Source organism: Pseudophryne corroboree, chromosome 3 (genome assembly GCF_028390025.1).
Source record: "Pseudophryne corroboree isolate aPseCor3 chromosome 3, aPseCor3.hap2, whole genome shotgun sequence".
Classification (NCBI taxonomy): domain Eukaryota; kingdom Metazoa; phylum Chordata; class Amphibia; order Anura; family Myobatrachidae; genus Pseudophryne; species Pseudophryne corroboree.
The window spans coordinates 124628311-124644710 of NC_086446.1; the positions used below are offsets into that span (position 1 = coordinate 124628311).

Below are 16400 nucleotides of genomic sequence, written 5' to 3' on the forward strand. Positions count from 1 at the left end.
GGCATCTCCCGTCCACTGTCGGGTCCACAAGAGCCGCCTAGCAGAAATAGACATAGCATTTATTCTGGAGCTTAATAAACAAATGTCTCTCTGAGCATCCCTCATATACAAGGCAGCATCTCTGATATGCTCTATGGTCATTTGAATGGCGTCCCTATCTAAGGTGTCAATTTCCGTAGATAAGGAATCTGCCCATGCTACAACCGCACTACAAACCCAGGCCGACGCCATAGCCGGTCGAGCAATAGTACCGGAATGATTGTAAATGTGCTTTAAGGTAATTTGCTGCCTGCGATCAGCAGGTTCCTTGAGGGAAGCCGTATCCTGAGAAGGCAGTGCCACCTTTTTGGACAAACGTGTCAGCGCCTTGTCAACTTTTGGCGAAGATTCCCAGCGTATCCTATCAGTTTGTGGAAAAGGATACGCCATGAGAATCCTTTTTGGGAACTTGTGGTCTCCTATCCGGAGATTCCCAAGCCTCTTCGCACAAATCACTTAATTCAAATGAGGATGGAAAAGTGACTTCAGGCTTTTTCCCTTTATACATGTGTACCCTCGTGTCAGGGACAGGGGGTTCCTCAGTAATATGCAAAACCTCTTTAATGGCCATAATCATGTACCGTATACCCTTAGCCACCTTTGGCTGTAATTTTGCATTTTCATAGTCGACACTAGAGTCAGTATCTGTGTCGGTATCTGTGTCATCGATCTGGGATATGGTGCGCTTCTGAGACCCCGAAGGACCTGGCGCCCCAGGGACAGGCATGGACTGGCTACCTGACTGATCCCTAGCTTCTGCCTTGTCTAATCTTTTATGCAATAGATTGACATTTGCATTCAAGACATTCAGCATATCCACCCATTCCGGTGTCGGCGTTGCCGACGGCGACCTGACATTCAAGCACTCCCCCTCCACATTAAGCGAGCCTTCCTCGTCAAACATGTCGACACACGCGTACCGACACACTTCACACACACACACACACACACACACACACCCCCACACACACACACACACACACACACGGAACCCCTTCTGAAGACCGTATCTCTGTCAAGGCCCTTTGGAGAGACAGAGAGAGAGTGTGCCAGCACACACCCCAGCGCAATAACCCTGGAGACCAACACAAATTGTTTTTCCCCAGCAGCGCTGTATAATGTGTAAACCGCCAATTATGTGCCCCCCCTCTCTTTTAAGCACCCTTTCACCGTGTGTAAGCAGGGGAGAGTCCGGGGAGCTTCCTCTCAGCAGTGCTGTAGAGAGAAAATGGCGCTGGTGAGTGCTGAGGGAGAAGCCCCGCCCCCTCGGCGGCGGGCTTCTGTCCCACTCAAACTTAGTAAAATATGGCGGGGGCTCTTTTATATATACATGTACAGAGCCCACCTGTACATGTATATAGGGGGTCATTCCGAGTTGTTCGCTCGCAAGCGGATTTTAGCAGATTTGCTCATGCTAAGCCGCCGCCTACTGGGAGTGAATCTTAGCATCTTAAAATTGCGAACGATGTATTCGCAATATTGCGATTACACACCTCGTAGCAGTTTCTGAGTAGCTCCAGACTTACTCGGCATCTGCGATCATTTCACTGCTTGTCGTTCCTAGTTTGACGTCACAAACACACCCAGCGTTCGCCCAGACACTCCTCCGTTTCTCCGGCCACTCCTGCGTTTTTTCCGGAAACGGTAGCGTTTTTTCCCACACGCCCATAAAACGGCCTGTTTCCGCCCAGTAACACCCATTTCCTGTCAATCACATTACGATCGCCAGAACGATGAAAAAGCCGTGAGTAAAAATCCTAACTGCATAGCAAATTTACTTGGTGCAGTCGCAGTGCGGACATTGCGCATGCGCATTAAGCGGAAAATCGCTGCGATGCGAAGATTTTTACCGAGCGAACAACTCGGAATGACCCCCATAGTCTCTTTGCCATGCAGAGGTTTATATTGCTGCCCAGGGCGTTCCCCCCTGCGCCCTGCACCCTTACAGTGACCAGAGTGTGTGAGGTGTATGGGAGCAATGACGCACAGCTGCAGTGCTGTGCGTTACCTCAGTGAAGCTGAAGGCTTCTGCCGCCTGACGACTTCTGTCTTCTGTACTTCTAGCTCTGTGAGGAGAACGGTGGCGCGGCTCCGGGGGTGGACGCCCAGTAAGAACCTGCGTTCATCCCCTCTGGAGCTAATGGTGTCCAGTAGCCGAGGAAGCAGAGCCTATCTTTGACAAGAAGGTCTGCTCCTCTCTCCTCAATCCCTCGATGCAGGGAGCCTGTTGCCAGCAGTGCTCCCTGTGAAAAAGTAGTAAAAGGTAGAAAGAAAAAATCCAAACAAAAATGCTTCTAGGCAGAGAACTCTGGAGAGCTCTCTGCAGTGCACCCATCTTGCTCTGGGCACAGTGTAAAACTGAGGTCTGGAGGAGGGGCATAGAGGGAGGAGCCAGTGCACACAGCTTTCTTAAAGTGCCCTTTCTCCTGCGGAGCCCGTCTATTCCCCATGGACCTTACAGAGTCCCAGCATCCTCAAGGACGTTACAGAAAGTATTTTGGTTAGGTTTTTTATTTTCAGGGAGTCTGCTGGCAACAGACTCCCTGCATCGAGGGACTGAGGAGAGAGAAACAGCCCTACTTCTCTGAGTTTCAAGGTCCTGTTTCTTAGGCTACTGGACACCATTAGCTCCAGAGGGATTGGTACGCAGGTTTCATCCTCGCCGTCCGTCCCAGAGCCGCGCCGCCGTCCTCCTCGAAGAGCCAGAAGATAGAAGCCGGGTGAGTATGAGAAGAAAGAAGACTTCAGAGGCAGCAGAAGACGTCTGATCTTCATAGAGGTAACGCACAGCGGTGAAGCTGTGCGCCATTGCTCCCGTTCACCTCACACACTCCGGTCACTGTAAGGGTGCAGGGCGCAGGGGGGGCGCCGTGGGCAGCAGTATAAACCTCTCCTATGGCAAAAGCATATATATACATGTACAGCTGGGCACTGTACATGTATATAAAGAGCCCCCGCCATGTTTTGATAGATTTTGAGCGGGACAGAAGCCCGCCGCCGAGGGGGCAGGGCTTCTTCCTCAGCACTCACCAGCGCCATCTTCTCCACAACACAGCGCTGAGAGGAAGCTCCCCGGACTCTCCCCTGCTTACTGACTGTGACAGTGGGTTTTTCAAGAGGGGGGGGCACATAATTGGCGTGTATAAAGTTATAACAGCGCTACTGGGTAAAACATTCTGTGTTTTTTCCTGGGTCATATAGCGCTGGGGTGTGTGCTGGCATACTCTCTCAGCTTCCCTGTGTGTGTGGGGTGTGTCAGTACGCGTGTGTCGACATGTATGAGGTTGAAGGCTCACCTAAGGAGGAGGGGGAGTGTATGAATGCAAGGTCTCTGTCGGCAGCGCCGACACCTGACTGGATGGATATGTGGAATGTCTTAAGTGCTAATGTGAATTTATTGCACAAAAGATTAGACAAAGCTGAGGCTAGGGAACAGTCAGGAAGTCAAACCATGCCTGTCCCAATGTCGACTAGTCCTTCGGGGTCTCAGAAGCGCACACTATCCCAAATTGTTGACACAGATACCGACACGGATTCAGACTCCAGTGTCGACTACGATGATGCAAAATTACAGCCAAAAGTGGCTAAGGGTATTCGATATATGATTATTGCAATAAAAGAGGTTTTGCATATCACAGAGGAACCCCCTGTCCCTGACACGAGGGTACATATATATAAAGAGAATATGCGAAAAGGCTTGGGAAACCCCAGACAAGAGACTGCAGGTTCCCAAAAGGATTCTTATGGCGAATCCTTTCCCGCAAAAGGATAGGATACAATGGGAATCCTCTCCTAAGGTGGACAAGGCATTGACACGCTTATCAAAAAAGATAGCGCTGCCATCCCAAGATACGGCTACCCTCAAGGATGCTGCTGATCGCAAGCAGGAGGTTACCATGAAGTCCATTTACACACATTCTGGTACAATACTTAGACCGGCAATGGCGTCGGCCTGGGTTTGTAGTGCTGTGGCTGCATGGACTGATTCCTTATCAGCAGAGTTTGAGACCCTAGATAAGGATACCATTTTAATGACCCTAGGGCATATAAAAGATGCTGTATTATAGCTGTATTATATATGAGGGATGCTCAAAGAGATGTTTGTTTACTAAGTTCCAGAATAAACGCTATGTCTGTTTCCGCTAGGCGAGTCTTATGGACCCGACAGTGGACGGGGGATGCCGACTCGAAGAGGCATATGGAATTTTTGCCTTACAAAGGTGAGGAGTTATTTGGAGAAGGCCTCTCGGACCTCGTCTCCACAGCTACGGCAGGTAAATCGAGTTTCTTGCCTTATGTTCCCTCACAGCCTAAGAAAGCGCCTCATTATCAAATGCAGTCCTTTCGTTCGAATAAAAGCAAAAAAGTACGTGGATCGGACTTTCTTGCCAGAGGTAAGGGCAGGGGAAAAAAGTTGCACACAGCTAGTTCCCAGGAACAGAAGTCCTCCCCGGCCTCTGCAAAATCCACCGCATGACGCTGGGGCTCCCCTGAGGGAGTCCGCTCCAGTGGGGGCACGTCTTCGACTTTTCAGCCACATCTGGGTTCTCTCACAGGTGGATCCCTGGGCGATAGAAATTGTTTCTCAGGGATACAAGCTGGAATTCGAAGAGGTTCCCCCTCGCCGGTTTTTCAAATCTGCTCTGCCAGCTTCTCCCTCAGAGAGGGAGTTAGTGTTAAATGCAATTCAAAAATTGTATCTTCAACAGGTGGTGGTCAAGGTTCCCCTACTGCAACAGGGGAGGGGATATTACTCAACCCTGTTTTGTGGTCCCGAAACCGGACGGTTCGGTCAGACCCATTTTGAATTTAAAATCCCTGAACCTATACTTGAAAAAGTTCAAGTTCAAGATGGAGTCGCTCAGAGCGGTCATCGCCAGCCTGGAAGGGGGGGATTTTATGGTTTCCCTAGACATAAAGGATGCGTACCTTCATGTTCCAATATTTCCACCTCATCAGTCGTTCCTGAGATTTGCTGTACAGGATTGTCATTACCAATTTCAGACGTTGCCGTTTGGGCTTTCCACGGCCCCGAGGATTTTCACCAAGGTACTGGCGGAAATGATGGTGCTCCTGCGCAAGCGAGGTGTCACAATTATCCCATACTTGGACGATCTCCTCATAAAAGCGAGATCTCGGGAGAAGTTACTGGACAGCGTGTCACTTTCATTGAAGGTGTTACAGCAACACGGCTGGATTCTCAATATCCCGAAGTCGCAGCTGGTTCCTACGACGTGTCTGACCTTCTTGGGCTTGATTCTGGACACAGACCAGAAAAGGGTTTTTCTTCCGACGGAAAAAGCTCAGTAACTCATGACTCTGGTCAGGAACCTATTGAAGCCAAAACAGGTGTCAGTGCATCACTGCACTCGAGTCCTGGGGAAAATGGTGGCATCATACGAAGCCATTCCCTTCGGCAGGTTCCATGCGAGAACCTTCCAATGGGACCTGCTGGAAAAGTGGTCCGGGTCACATCTACATATGCATCGGCGGATCACTCTGTCCCCCAGAGCCAGGGTATCTCTCCTGTGGTGGCTGCAGAGTGCTCACCTCCTAGAGGGCCGCAGGTTCGGAATTCAGGACTGGATCCTGGTGACCACGGACGCAAGCCTCCGAGGTTGGGGAGCAGTCACACAGGGAAGAAATTTCCAAGGTCTTTGGTCAAGTCTAGAGACTTGTCTCCACATCAACGTCCTGGAGTTGAGGGCCATATACAACGCCCTACGTCAAGCGGAGGCATTACTTCGCGACAAACCAGTTCTGATTCAGTCAGACAATGTCACCGCAGTAGCTCATGTAAACCGTCAAGGCGGCACAAGGAGCAGGGTGGCAATGGCGGAAGCCACCAGGATTCTTCGCTGGGCGGAGAATCATGTCAGCGCACTGTCCGCAGTGTTCATTCCGGGAGTGGACAATTGGGAAGCAGACTTCCTCAGCAGACACGATCTGCATCCGGGAGAGTGGGGAAGTCTTCAGGAAGTCTTCGAGCAGATCGCAAGTCGGTGGGGACTGCCCCAAATAGACATGATGGTGTCCCGTCTCAACAAAAAGGTATTGCGCCAGGTCAAGAGATCCTCAGGCGGTAGCTGTGGACGCCCTGGTGACACCGTGGGTGTACCGGTCGGTCTATATATTTCCTCCTCTTCCTCTCATACCCAAGGTGTTGAGAATAATAAGACAAAGAGGAGTGAGAACAATCCTCATTGTTCCAGATTGGCCACGAAGGACCTGGTATCCGGAGCTGCAGGAGTTGCTCACAGAAGATCCGTGGCCTCTTCCTCTAAGACAGGACCTGCTGCAACAGGGGCCCTGTCTGTTCCAGGACTTACCGCAGCTGCGTTTGACGGCATGGCGGTTGAACGCTGGATCCTAGCGAAAAAAGGTATTCCGGATGAGGTCATTCCTACACTAATAAAGGCTAGGAAGGACGTGACATCAAAACATTATCACCGAATATGGCGAAAATATGTTTCTTGGTGTGAGGCCAGGAATGATCCTACGGAAGAATTCCAGCTGGGCCGTCTCCTTCACTTCCTATACACTGGAGTGAATTTTAGCCTAAAATTAGGCTCCATTAAGGTTCAGATTTCGGCCTTATCCATTTTCTTTCAGAACGAATTGGCCTCTCTTCCTGAAGTACAGACGTTTGTGAAGGGAGTACTGCATATTCAGCCTCCTTTTGTACCTCCGGTGGCGCCTTGGGACCTTAACGTGGTGTTAAGTTTCCTTAAGTCACATTGGTTTGAACCACTCAAAACGGTGGAGTTAAAATATCTCACTTGGAAGGTGGTCATGTTGTTAGTCTTAGCTTCGGCTAGGCGAGTTTCGGAATTAGCGGCTTTATCACATAAAAGCCCCTATCTGGTTTTTCATATGGATAGGGCGGAATTGCGGACTCGTCCTCAATTCCTACCTAAAGTGGTCTCATCCTTTCATATGAACCAGCCTATTGTCATGCCTGTGGCTACACGTGACTTGGAGGATTCAGAGTCCCTTGATGTGGTCAGGGCTTTGAAGATTTACGTGGCCAGAACGGCTAGGATCAGAAAAACAGAGGCACTGTTTGTCCTGTATGCAGCCAACAAGGTTGGCGGCCCTGCTTCAAAGCAGACTATTGCTCGCTGGATCTGTAACACGATTCAGCAGGCGCATTCTACGGCAGGATTGCCGTTACCAAAATCGGTTAAGGCCCATTCCACTAGGAAGGTGGGCTCTTCTTGGGCGGCTGCCCGAGGGGTCTCGGCACTACAGCTGTGCCGAGCTGCTACTTGGTCAGGGTCAAACACCTTTGCAAAGTTCTATAAGTTTGATACCCTGGCTGAGGAGGACCTCCTGTTTGCTCAATCGGTGCTGCAGAGTCATCCGCACTCTCCCGCCCGTTTGGGAGCTTTGGTATAATCCCCATGGTCCTTACGGAGTCCCAGCATCCTCTAGGATGTTAGAGAAAATAAGATTTTAAACCTACCGGTAAATCTTTTTCTCGTAGTCCGTAGAGGATGCTGGGCGCCCGTCCCAAGTGCGGACTACTTCTGCAAGGCTTGTATATAGTTATTGCTTACATAAGGGTTACGTTATAGTTTCATCGGTGGTGGACCGAGGCTATGTTGGTTTTTCATACTGTTATCTAGATAGTATATCACAAGTTATACGGTGTGATTGGTGTGGCTGGTATGAATCTTGCCCTTGGATTACCTAAAATCCTTTCCTTGTACTGTCCGTCTCCTCTGGGCACAGTTTCTCTAACTGAGATCTGGAGGAGGGGTATAGAGGGAGGAGCCAGTGCACACCCAGAGCCTAAAGTCTTTCTTAAAGTGCCCATGTCTCCTGCGGAGCCCGTCTATCCCCATGGTCCTTACGGAGTCCCAGCATCCTCTACGGACTACGAGAAAAATATTTACCGGTAGGTTTAAAATCTTATTTTCATATATACACTGCTCAAAAAAATAAAGGGAACACTTAAACAACACAATGTAACTCCAAGTCAATCACACTTCTGTGAAATCAAACTGTCCACTTAGGAAGCAACACTGATTGACAATCAATTTCACATGCTGTTGTGCAAATGGAATAGACAACAGGTGGAAATTATAGGCAATTAGCAAGACACCCCCAATAAAGGAGGTGTTCTGCAGGTGGTGACCACAGACCACTTCTCAGCTCCTATGCTTTCTGGCTGATGTTTTGGTCACTTTTGAAAGCTGGCGGTGCTTTCACTCTAGTGGTAGCATGAGACGGAGTCTACAACCCACACAAGTGGCTCAGGTAGTGCAGCTCATCCAGGATGGCACATCAATGCGAGCTGTGGCAAGAAGGTTTGCTGTGTCTGTCAGCGTAGTGTCCAGAGCATGGAGGTGCTACCAGGAGACAGGCCAGTACATCAGGAGACGTGGAGGAGGCTGTAGGAGGGTAACAACCCAGTAGCAGGACCGCTACCTCCGCCTTTGTGCGAGGAGGAACAGGGGTAGCACTGCCAGAGCCCTGCAAAATGACCTCCAGCAAGCCACAAATATGCATGTGTCTACTCAAACGATCAGAAACAGACTCCATGAGGGTGGTATGAGGGCCCGACGTCCACAGGTGGGGGTTGTGCTTACAGCCCAACACCGTGCAGGACGTTTGGCATTTGCCAGAGAACACCAAGATTGGCAAATTCGCCACTAGCGCCCTGTGCTCTTCACAGATGAAAGCAGGTTCTCACTGAGCACATGTGACAGATGTGACAGTCTGGAGACGCCAAGGAGAACGTTCTGCTGCCTGCAACATCCTCCAGCATGACCGGTTTGGCAGTGGGTCAGTAATGGTGTGGGGTGGCATTTCTTTGGGGGGCCGCACAGCCCTCCATGTGCTCGCCAGAGGTAGCCTGACTGCCATTAGGTACCGAGATGAGATCCTCAGACCCCTTGTAAGACCATATGCTGGTGCGGTTGGCCCTGGGTTCCTCCTAATGCAAGACAATACTAGACCTCATGTGGCTGGAGTGTGTCAGCAGTTCCTGCAAGACGAAGGCATCGATGCTATGGACTGGCCCGCCCGTTCCCCAGACCTGAATCCAATTGAGCACATCTGGGACATCATGTCCCGCTCCATCCACCAACGCCACGTTGCACCACAGACTGTCCAGGAGTTGGCGGATGCTTTAGTCCAGGTCTGGGAGGAGATCCCTCAGGAGACCGTCCGCCACCTCATCAGGAGCATGCCCAGGCATTGTAGGGAGGTCATACAGGCACGTGGAGGCCACACACACTACTGAGCCTCATTTTGACTTGTTTTAAGGACATTACATCAAAGTTGGATCAGCCTGTAGTGTGTTTTTCCACTTTAATTTTGAGTGTGACTCCAAATCCAGATCTCCATGGGTTAATAAATTTGATTTCCATTGATAATTTTTGTGTGATTTTGCTGTCAGCACATTAAACTATGTAAAGAACAAAGTATTTAATAAGAATATTTCAGATCTAGGATGTGTTATTTTAGTGTTCCCTTTATTTTTTTGAGCAGTGTATATGAAAAAGTTTGCTGAAACTTGATGAAAAGTTTTGCTTCCTCTGACAACTAATACCTCATATTAAATATCTGCAAATAAGTTACTGAACTGTTTTACAGATATCTGTGATTTTTACTCTCTGTTCATTAATGTAACTTAGGGGGTGATTCTGAGTCTGATGCCGGGAAAGCATAGACATATGCAATGTCTGATGGTCCGAGCAGTGTTCCACCGATAATGTGGCAATCGCCTTTTTAAGTTTTCCTCATGCGCTTTCTTGCAGTTTGAAGAGATGACCTCTGAGGTAGACATGAATAAGGAGCTAGCTGTGAACCGTCTACAGGAACTGGAGAAACTGAGGCAGGACCTACAGGAAGTGACCACCGAGAACCAGGACCTGCAGGTACCTCCCGCCTTCCAGTGTTCTCCATTGCTGTCCTTTCTGTGCCATCTCTGGATGTTGAATCTGTAGAACTAAAGAAAAACCAAACTCATTTGTCAAGTACAATTGTAGGGACCATGAATGCAAGTATAGCAAAGGGCTGTTGGGTGCTTGACATTTTGGCAGCTGTCTCAGTTGGTAAGAAACGTTGGTAGTGGGTTCAGGCGAATACGCAGCTTAAGGTTACAAATGTGAGCAGCCCACCGTCCCCACTCATCCTTTTGGGCATGCTATATAGCCCTAATGACTAACCGAGTGTACAGCCCAAATGTACAGAATGCTATACCGCTCTAATATCCAGCACATTGTACTTCTCCGATGTGCAGCATAGCAAACTCCCTCAAGTCAGTAACATCCAGCACAAGACATAGCCTCACCGACCGATATATTATGCAGCCCAAAGACTAGCACTAGCTGAGAGCTGGGCCATCACATATTGTGGTAACTGGAGAATGCTGGGTTAACCTGCCTAGCTCTGTGTCACTCAGCTTGGTAAGTTTTCCAGCTTTCCTGTGGGTATTGGAGTGTTATATCTGCAACCAGTCTAAGAAGAAATGGCTACAAGTTATGTAATATTTCATTTTTTAAAAATATATATTTTTGAACACTCCTAAAAAAAAAACTTTATATTTTACTATATTGTTTCAGAAGTCCAAATGAAGAGTAATGGAAATTTGTCTATGGCATATGCCTAGTATTTACTGAACCATTTGTTTTCTCACTCTTACGGGAAGTAAACACAAACCCTGCGTAAAAGGATCTTTCCCTGATAATATGTCAACATGTTTGAATGTTGACATATTGTCCCTGGTGGCCCATTGGTTACTTACTTGTTCCCAAAGGCTGCAGTGGGGCGTCTCGGTCCTGGCGGTCATGTGACTGTAACTTTTGGAGTAATGAGGGGAAAAAGTTTTGTTTTAGAATGAGGAAAGGACTATCACAAAATATGGCGTTGGCCACAAAGCAATATAAAAATAGTTTTATTTTCTCTAGCATCTATAAGGGATATTGGGTAGATTAGTACGATGGGGTATAGACAGGGTCCAAAGGAACCGATGCACTTTACATTTCTTCACTGGGTGTGCTGGCTCCTCCCCGCTATGCCCCCTCCCACAGGCAGTTTAGAAAAAAGTGCCCTCAGGAGAGGATGCACATCTCTGCAGCTCCAGAGAGTTTTCTTCAATTTCTTTTAAACGTTTGTTATTTTTAGGTATGATGTTTGGGCAACAGAATACCTGCACCGTGGGAGTTAGGGGGGTGCGGTCACCGGCCTTGCGAGGTGCAGAGCCGCTTCCCCGCTGCAGGGCAGTGGTTGAGGGGTTGTTGTTCAGCGAGGCACTGCACCTTGGTTGTCACAGCCGCAGCACGCCGCACACTCCTAACATATGCCTGAAGGTGACGACTCTGGTGAGTACAAACCGGGGGCCCCCCGGTTCAAGGTGCGGCTGATTGTGGTCGCGGCATACGGGACTCTCCTAGGGGGCACATGCTAGAGCCCCCCGTGTAGACTGGCTTCAAACAGCTTGAACTAGCACTTGTGTGATGTTTTTAAGCACACAGTAGACATTGCCAGTATAGAAAATCACTGTAGCTCTGGCGCCATTGGAGGGGGCGGAGCTACCTCAGAGCGGGACCAGCTGCATTGTGGCGCCATCCTCTGCTTAATGCAGCCACAGACAGCACATACAGCGCTTCCTGCCTCACAAGACGCTGGAAAACTGATACAGGGTGTAGCAAAGGGGGAGAGCCACTTTTGTACACTATCTGGGTCCTCTACAGGACAGAAATTATTAGTGTTACTGTGATGTAATTAGCTTTCAGACTCACTAGGAGTGTGCTGGTGTTTCTCTCTGTGTGTATCTCCTCTCACATACAGTAAGTGCAGGCTTGATCAGTATACCGTCTGTGTGTATGTGTGTGTTTTTGTGCTTACTATGAAACATGGGTAAACACAAGCTGTGCAGTGTATGCCACACCAGATTCTCTCCATTATCTAATGATTCTGTTTCCTGTGAACAATGCAGCCAATATTGACAAATCAGTGAAGGGGCTGGGGGAGAGGGTCCAGAGTCCTCCTGGTTAGGGTCTCTTAAAACTATGATGTCTGATATGTCATCCCAGGTCACTGCAAATGTACAGAAAACTCAGTTACTACAACAGGCTGTTGCAGACTTAGCTGTTAGGGCAGATGTTACACAGCTCTCCATCTCCCATGCAGGTCCACAGAGGCGTGGTTTACCTGCTCTACTCTCTGATTCAGATGAGGAAATACAGGAGGATGGGGAGGACTTCCCGGGCATTCCGATTCTGCTCAGAATATTGAACCCCTCATTCTGGCTATACGGGACGTGTTAAAGCTCCCTCTAGAGGACGCTGCGTCACAGCAGTCGTTTTTCTTTACACAAAACAAGCTAATGTCACTTTCCCTGATTCTGCAGAGTTAGATGACTTATTCAAATTAACCTGGAAAAATCCTTACAAAAAATTCCAGGTGTCAAAAAAGTTTTTGTGCACTTTCCCATTTGCTTCTGAAGGTAGGAAATTTTGGGGTTGATGTATCAGTCTCTCGACTGTCCAAAAAGGCGGTGCTGCCTGCCCCGGGCTCCTTTACTATAAAGGATCCTGGGGACAGAAAAATAGTGGCAACACTCAAATCTATTTACATGGCAGCAGGTGTATCGCAAAGGCCGGTCATAGTGGGTTGCTGGATGACCCATGCTATTCATTCATGGGCCACTCAAATTCAGGAGGGTCTCTCTACGGTGACTTTCCTAAGGCACATTCAGGACACTACACGCGTCCTGTGTGATTCACTCAAGGAGATGGGGAATTTTAATGCTAGGACTTCTGCCATGGCAGTGTAGGCGTGCAGGGTTTTGTGGTTGCGTCAGTGGATAGTGGATGCAGAATCAAAGCGCAGTGTGGAATCCCTCCCCTTTTCAGGGGAATGGCTCTCTGGGGTTGAGTTGGATACGTGGATTTCCAAAGTCACTGCTGGGATATCCACGTTTGTCCCCTCTGAGGCCCCGCCGGCTAGGCGTTCCCACTCGGGGCCGGCCGTCTGTTCAGTCCTTTTTGTCTAACAGATTTTGTTCTAGGGCCAGAGGTGCCTCCAATGCAAATAGGCGGCAGACATAAGTCAAAAAGACCTGCAACCACCGATTCTCAGGAACAGAGCACCAGTTCTGCTTCCACTAAGTCCACAGCATGATGGTGCCCACCCACCCCGAGGAAATCTCGAGGTAGGAGCCCGACTGCGTCACTTCAGCCGCATCTGGGAAAGCTCCTGCCAGGATACCTGGGTAAGGGACCTCATTAAAGGGACCTCATTTCTCAGGGCTACAAGCTGGAGTTCGACGGTGCTCCTCCCTAACGAGCTTTGGAGGATATGCAGGTTACGTTGCAATAGGCCATTCAAAAGTTGGTCCAGTACCGATACCACAACGAGGCATGGGTTATTGCTCCATCATGTTTGTGGTTCCAAAGCTGGACGGCTCGGTACGGCCCATTTTGAACCTAAAGTCCTTGAATCCTTACCTAAAGGTTTTCAAGTTCAAAATGGAATCCCTGAGGGCAGTGATTGCGGGTCTGGAAGAACAGGAGTTCCTGGTTTGCCTGGATATCAAGGACGCCTACCTTCATATTCCAATTTGTCCACGTCATCAGGCTTTTCTGAGGTTTTCTCTACTGGACAATCACTACCAGTTCCAGGCACTACCCATTGGCCTGTCCACGGCTCCGAGGGTATTCACAAAGGTGATGGCGGAGATGATGTTCCAACTCTGTGTCCAGGGGATCAATGTTGACCCTTACCTGGATGATCTTCTGCTAAAAGCAAGATCCAGGGAGCTTTTATTGCTCCATATCGACCACACTATCCAACTTCTGTCATGCCATGGGTGGATTCTCAATCTACAGAAGTCCCATCAGGAACCGACTCAGCGGCTCCTGTTCTTGGGGCTGTTACTGGATACGGTGGCCCAGAAGGTGTTCCTCCCAGAGGACAAGGCAAGAACACTTCAAGAGATGGTCTGCATGGTGCTCCGACCTGCTCGTGTATCCATCCATCTTTGCATCAGATTGTTGGGGAAGATGGTCGCCTCCTACGAGGCGATCCAATTTGGGAGGTTCCATTCCAGAACATTTCAATTGGATCTCCTAAGCAAGTGGTCCAGCCTACAACTACAGATGCACCGGATGATTTGGCTGTCGCCTCAGGCCAGGATTTCCCTCCTGTGGTGACTGCAGTCCTCCAATCTCCTGGAAGGCCGGAGTTTCGGGAATCAGGTTTGGACCCAACTCACGATGGATGCGAGGATGGGGTGCTGTCACCCAGGGCCGTTTAACAGCAGTGTAGGCCCCTGGGCACAGCAATGCATTGGGGCCCCTACCCATCCTTCAGCGGTAGGGGTGGGGGATGCTATCAGCTGCAGCTTTGATGTCCTGAAGGCAGTAGGGGGTGTTCTATTTTTCACTCGGCATGTAGGACCTGAGCAGGAATGTCTGCTAATTACTTAGGGAGAACACTAAACTGTAGAAGGGGGCATTGTACTGAATGAAGGGGCCCTGGTACAGGACTTCCAGGGTGGTAGGGGGTGTTTAATACGTACGGGAGGGGTGGATAGTGGAGTGGGCTTAATATTCATAATTTTCTGGTGGGAGGGCAGCTTGCTTGACTGCAGATATCTCAAGTTCCTGGAAATAGATTTCTTAGCTTTGAATGGGATGAAACACTAGAGAGTCCCACCTTTCACTATGTACTGGGAACCTGGGGATCAGAGTTCAGGAGCCAGAGCAATACACCAACAAAAATATAAAACTGCATACCAGGCGTGTGCAGCTGGAGTAGGAACCAGCTGCTTGAAGGCTGATATCTCTGGTTCTGGGCGTAGTAGGGACAAGCTGCCAGTGTCCACCAAAAGGGGAGAGTCCCAGCTTTTGGAGTATACCCTCAGAAAAACTGTTTAGTCAGAGAGAACCTGAGATATCTAGCTGGGAAGAGCTATTAACAGGTTTGGATGGGGACTACTGCTTTGACATCGAATATCTCCGGTTCCCCATGGCCGATTTTTTTAAATCTGGTACCGCTGTATAGAGGGGACCCTCAGTTATCAGCCTAGTGCCCTTATACTCTTGAGGCCCTTGGGCAAGTGCCCATTGAGCCCGTATGAAAAGACAGCCCTGCTGTCACCCAAGGGGCGCAGTTCCAGGGCAAGTGGTCAGCCCACGAATCCCTCCTTCCGATCCACATTCTGGAACTTTGGACATTCTACAATGCTCTGCTTCAGGCCTCTCCTCTGCTCGCGAATCACACAATCCAAGTTCAGTCGGACAACGCCACTGGAGTGGCATACATCAATCGACAAGGTGGGACAAAAAGCAGAGCCTGCATGCGAGAGGTGTCAAAGATACTCCTCTGGGCGGAAAGAAATGCAAGAGCAATGTCAGCAATCTTCATTCCAGGAGTGGACAACTGGGAAGCGGACTTCCTCAGTCGTCAGAACCCCCACCCGGGATAGTGGGGACTCCACCCTCAGGTGTTTCAGCAGATCACCCACCGGTGGGGCTGCCCGCAGATAGACTTGATGGCTTCTTGTCTCCACAAGAAGTTTCACTGGTATTGCTCACAAACCAGGGATCCTCAGACGAGGGCAGTGGATGCACTGACGTCGCCTTGACCTTACCGGCTGGTCTACCTGTTTCCTCCGATTCTGTTGCTCCCAAGCGTGCACAAGCAAATCAGAAATCAGGGAGTCCAGGCAATTCTGATTGCCCCGGATTGGTCTCGGAGGGCGTGGTACGCGGATCTTCTGGACATGTCCATCGAAGACCCTTGGCCTCTGCCACTAAGTAGCGATCTTCTTCAACAAGTACCGTTCAGGCCAGGAAACCTGTGACGTCAAAACACTATCATCATATCTGGAGAAGATATGTCTCTTGGTGCGAGGAATTTCCACAGTCCTCGTGGTTTGAGCCTCTGATGACGGTAGAAGACAAGTACCTCACGTGGAAGACAGTGATGTTACCGGCCCTGGCTTCTGCTAGACGTGGCTCAAAATTGGGGGCCTTATCGTGTAAAAGTCCATACTTGGTCTTTTACGAGGACAGAGCGGAGCTCAGGACCAGGGCCAGTGCTAGGGTGTTCGGCGCCCCTCTGCAAATTATAAATTTGCACCCTCCCATACTTTACAAAGGGACAGCGCACATAGAGGGTAATTCAGACTTGATTTAGCACATCTACGATAAATTATTCTGACATATGGGGGGGCGCCCAGCACAGGGCTAGTCCGCCCCGCTTGTCTGGCTCTGTCCCCCCCTTCCCCCCCCCCCCCCCCTGCACAGGTACAAAAGCATCGCATGGTGGCAGTGCTTTTGTGCCTGAAGAGCAGCTCCCTACCAGCGCAGCTCCTGCACGCTGGCAGGGAGCTACCCGTC

The 16400-nt window shown here is 49.6% G+C and overlaps 1 protein-coding gene across 3 annotated transcripts in view; it reads left to right on the forward strand.

The window, feature by feature from the left end:
- RNF20 (ring finger protein 20) overlaps nt 1-16400 on the forward strand; it is a 108484-nt gene that overhangs the window by 61701 nt on the left and 30383 nt on the right. For all 3 annotated transcript variants that reach the window (XM_063958448.1, XM_063958450.1, XM_063958449.1), the window contains exon 9: nt 9807-9926. In XM_063958448.1, the coding sequence (XP_063814518.1) occupies nt 9807-9926 (120 nt within the window). The remainder of the gene's footprint in view (nt 1-9806; nt 9927-16400) is intronic.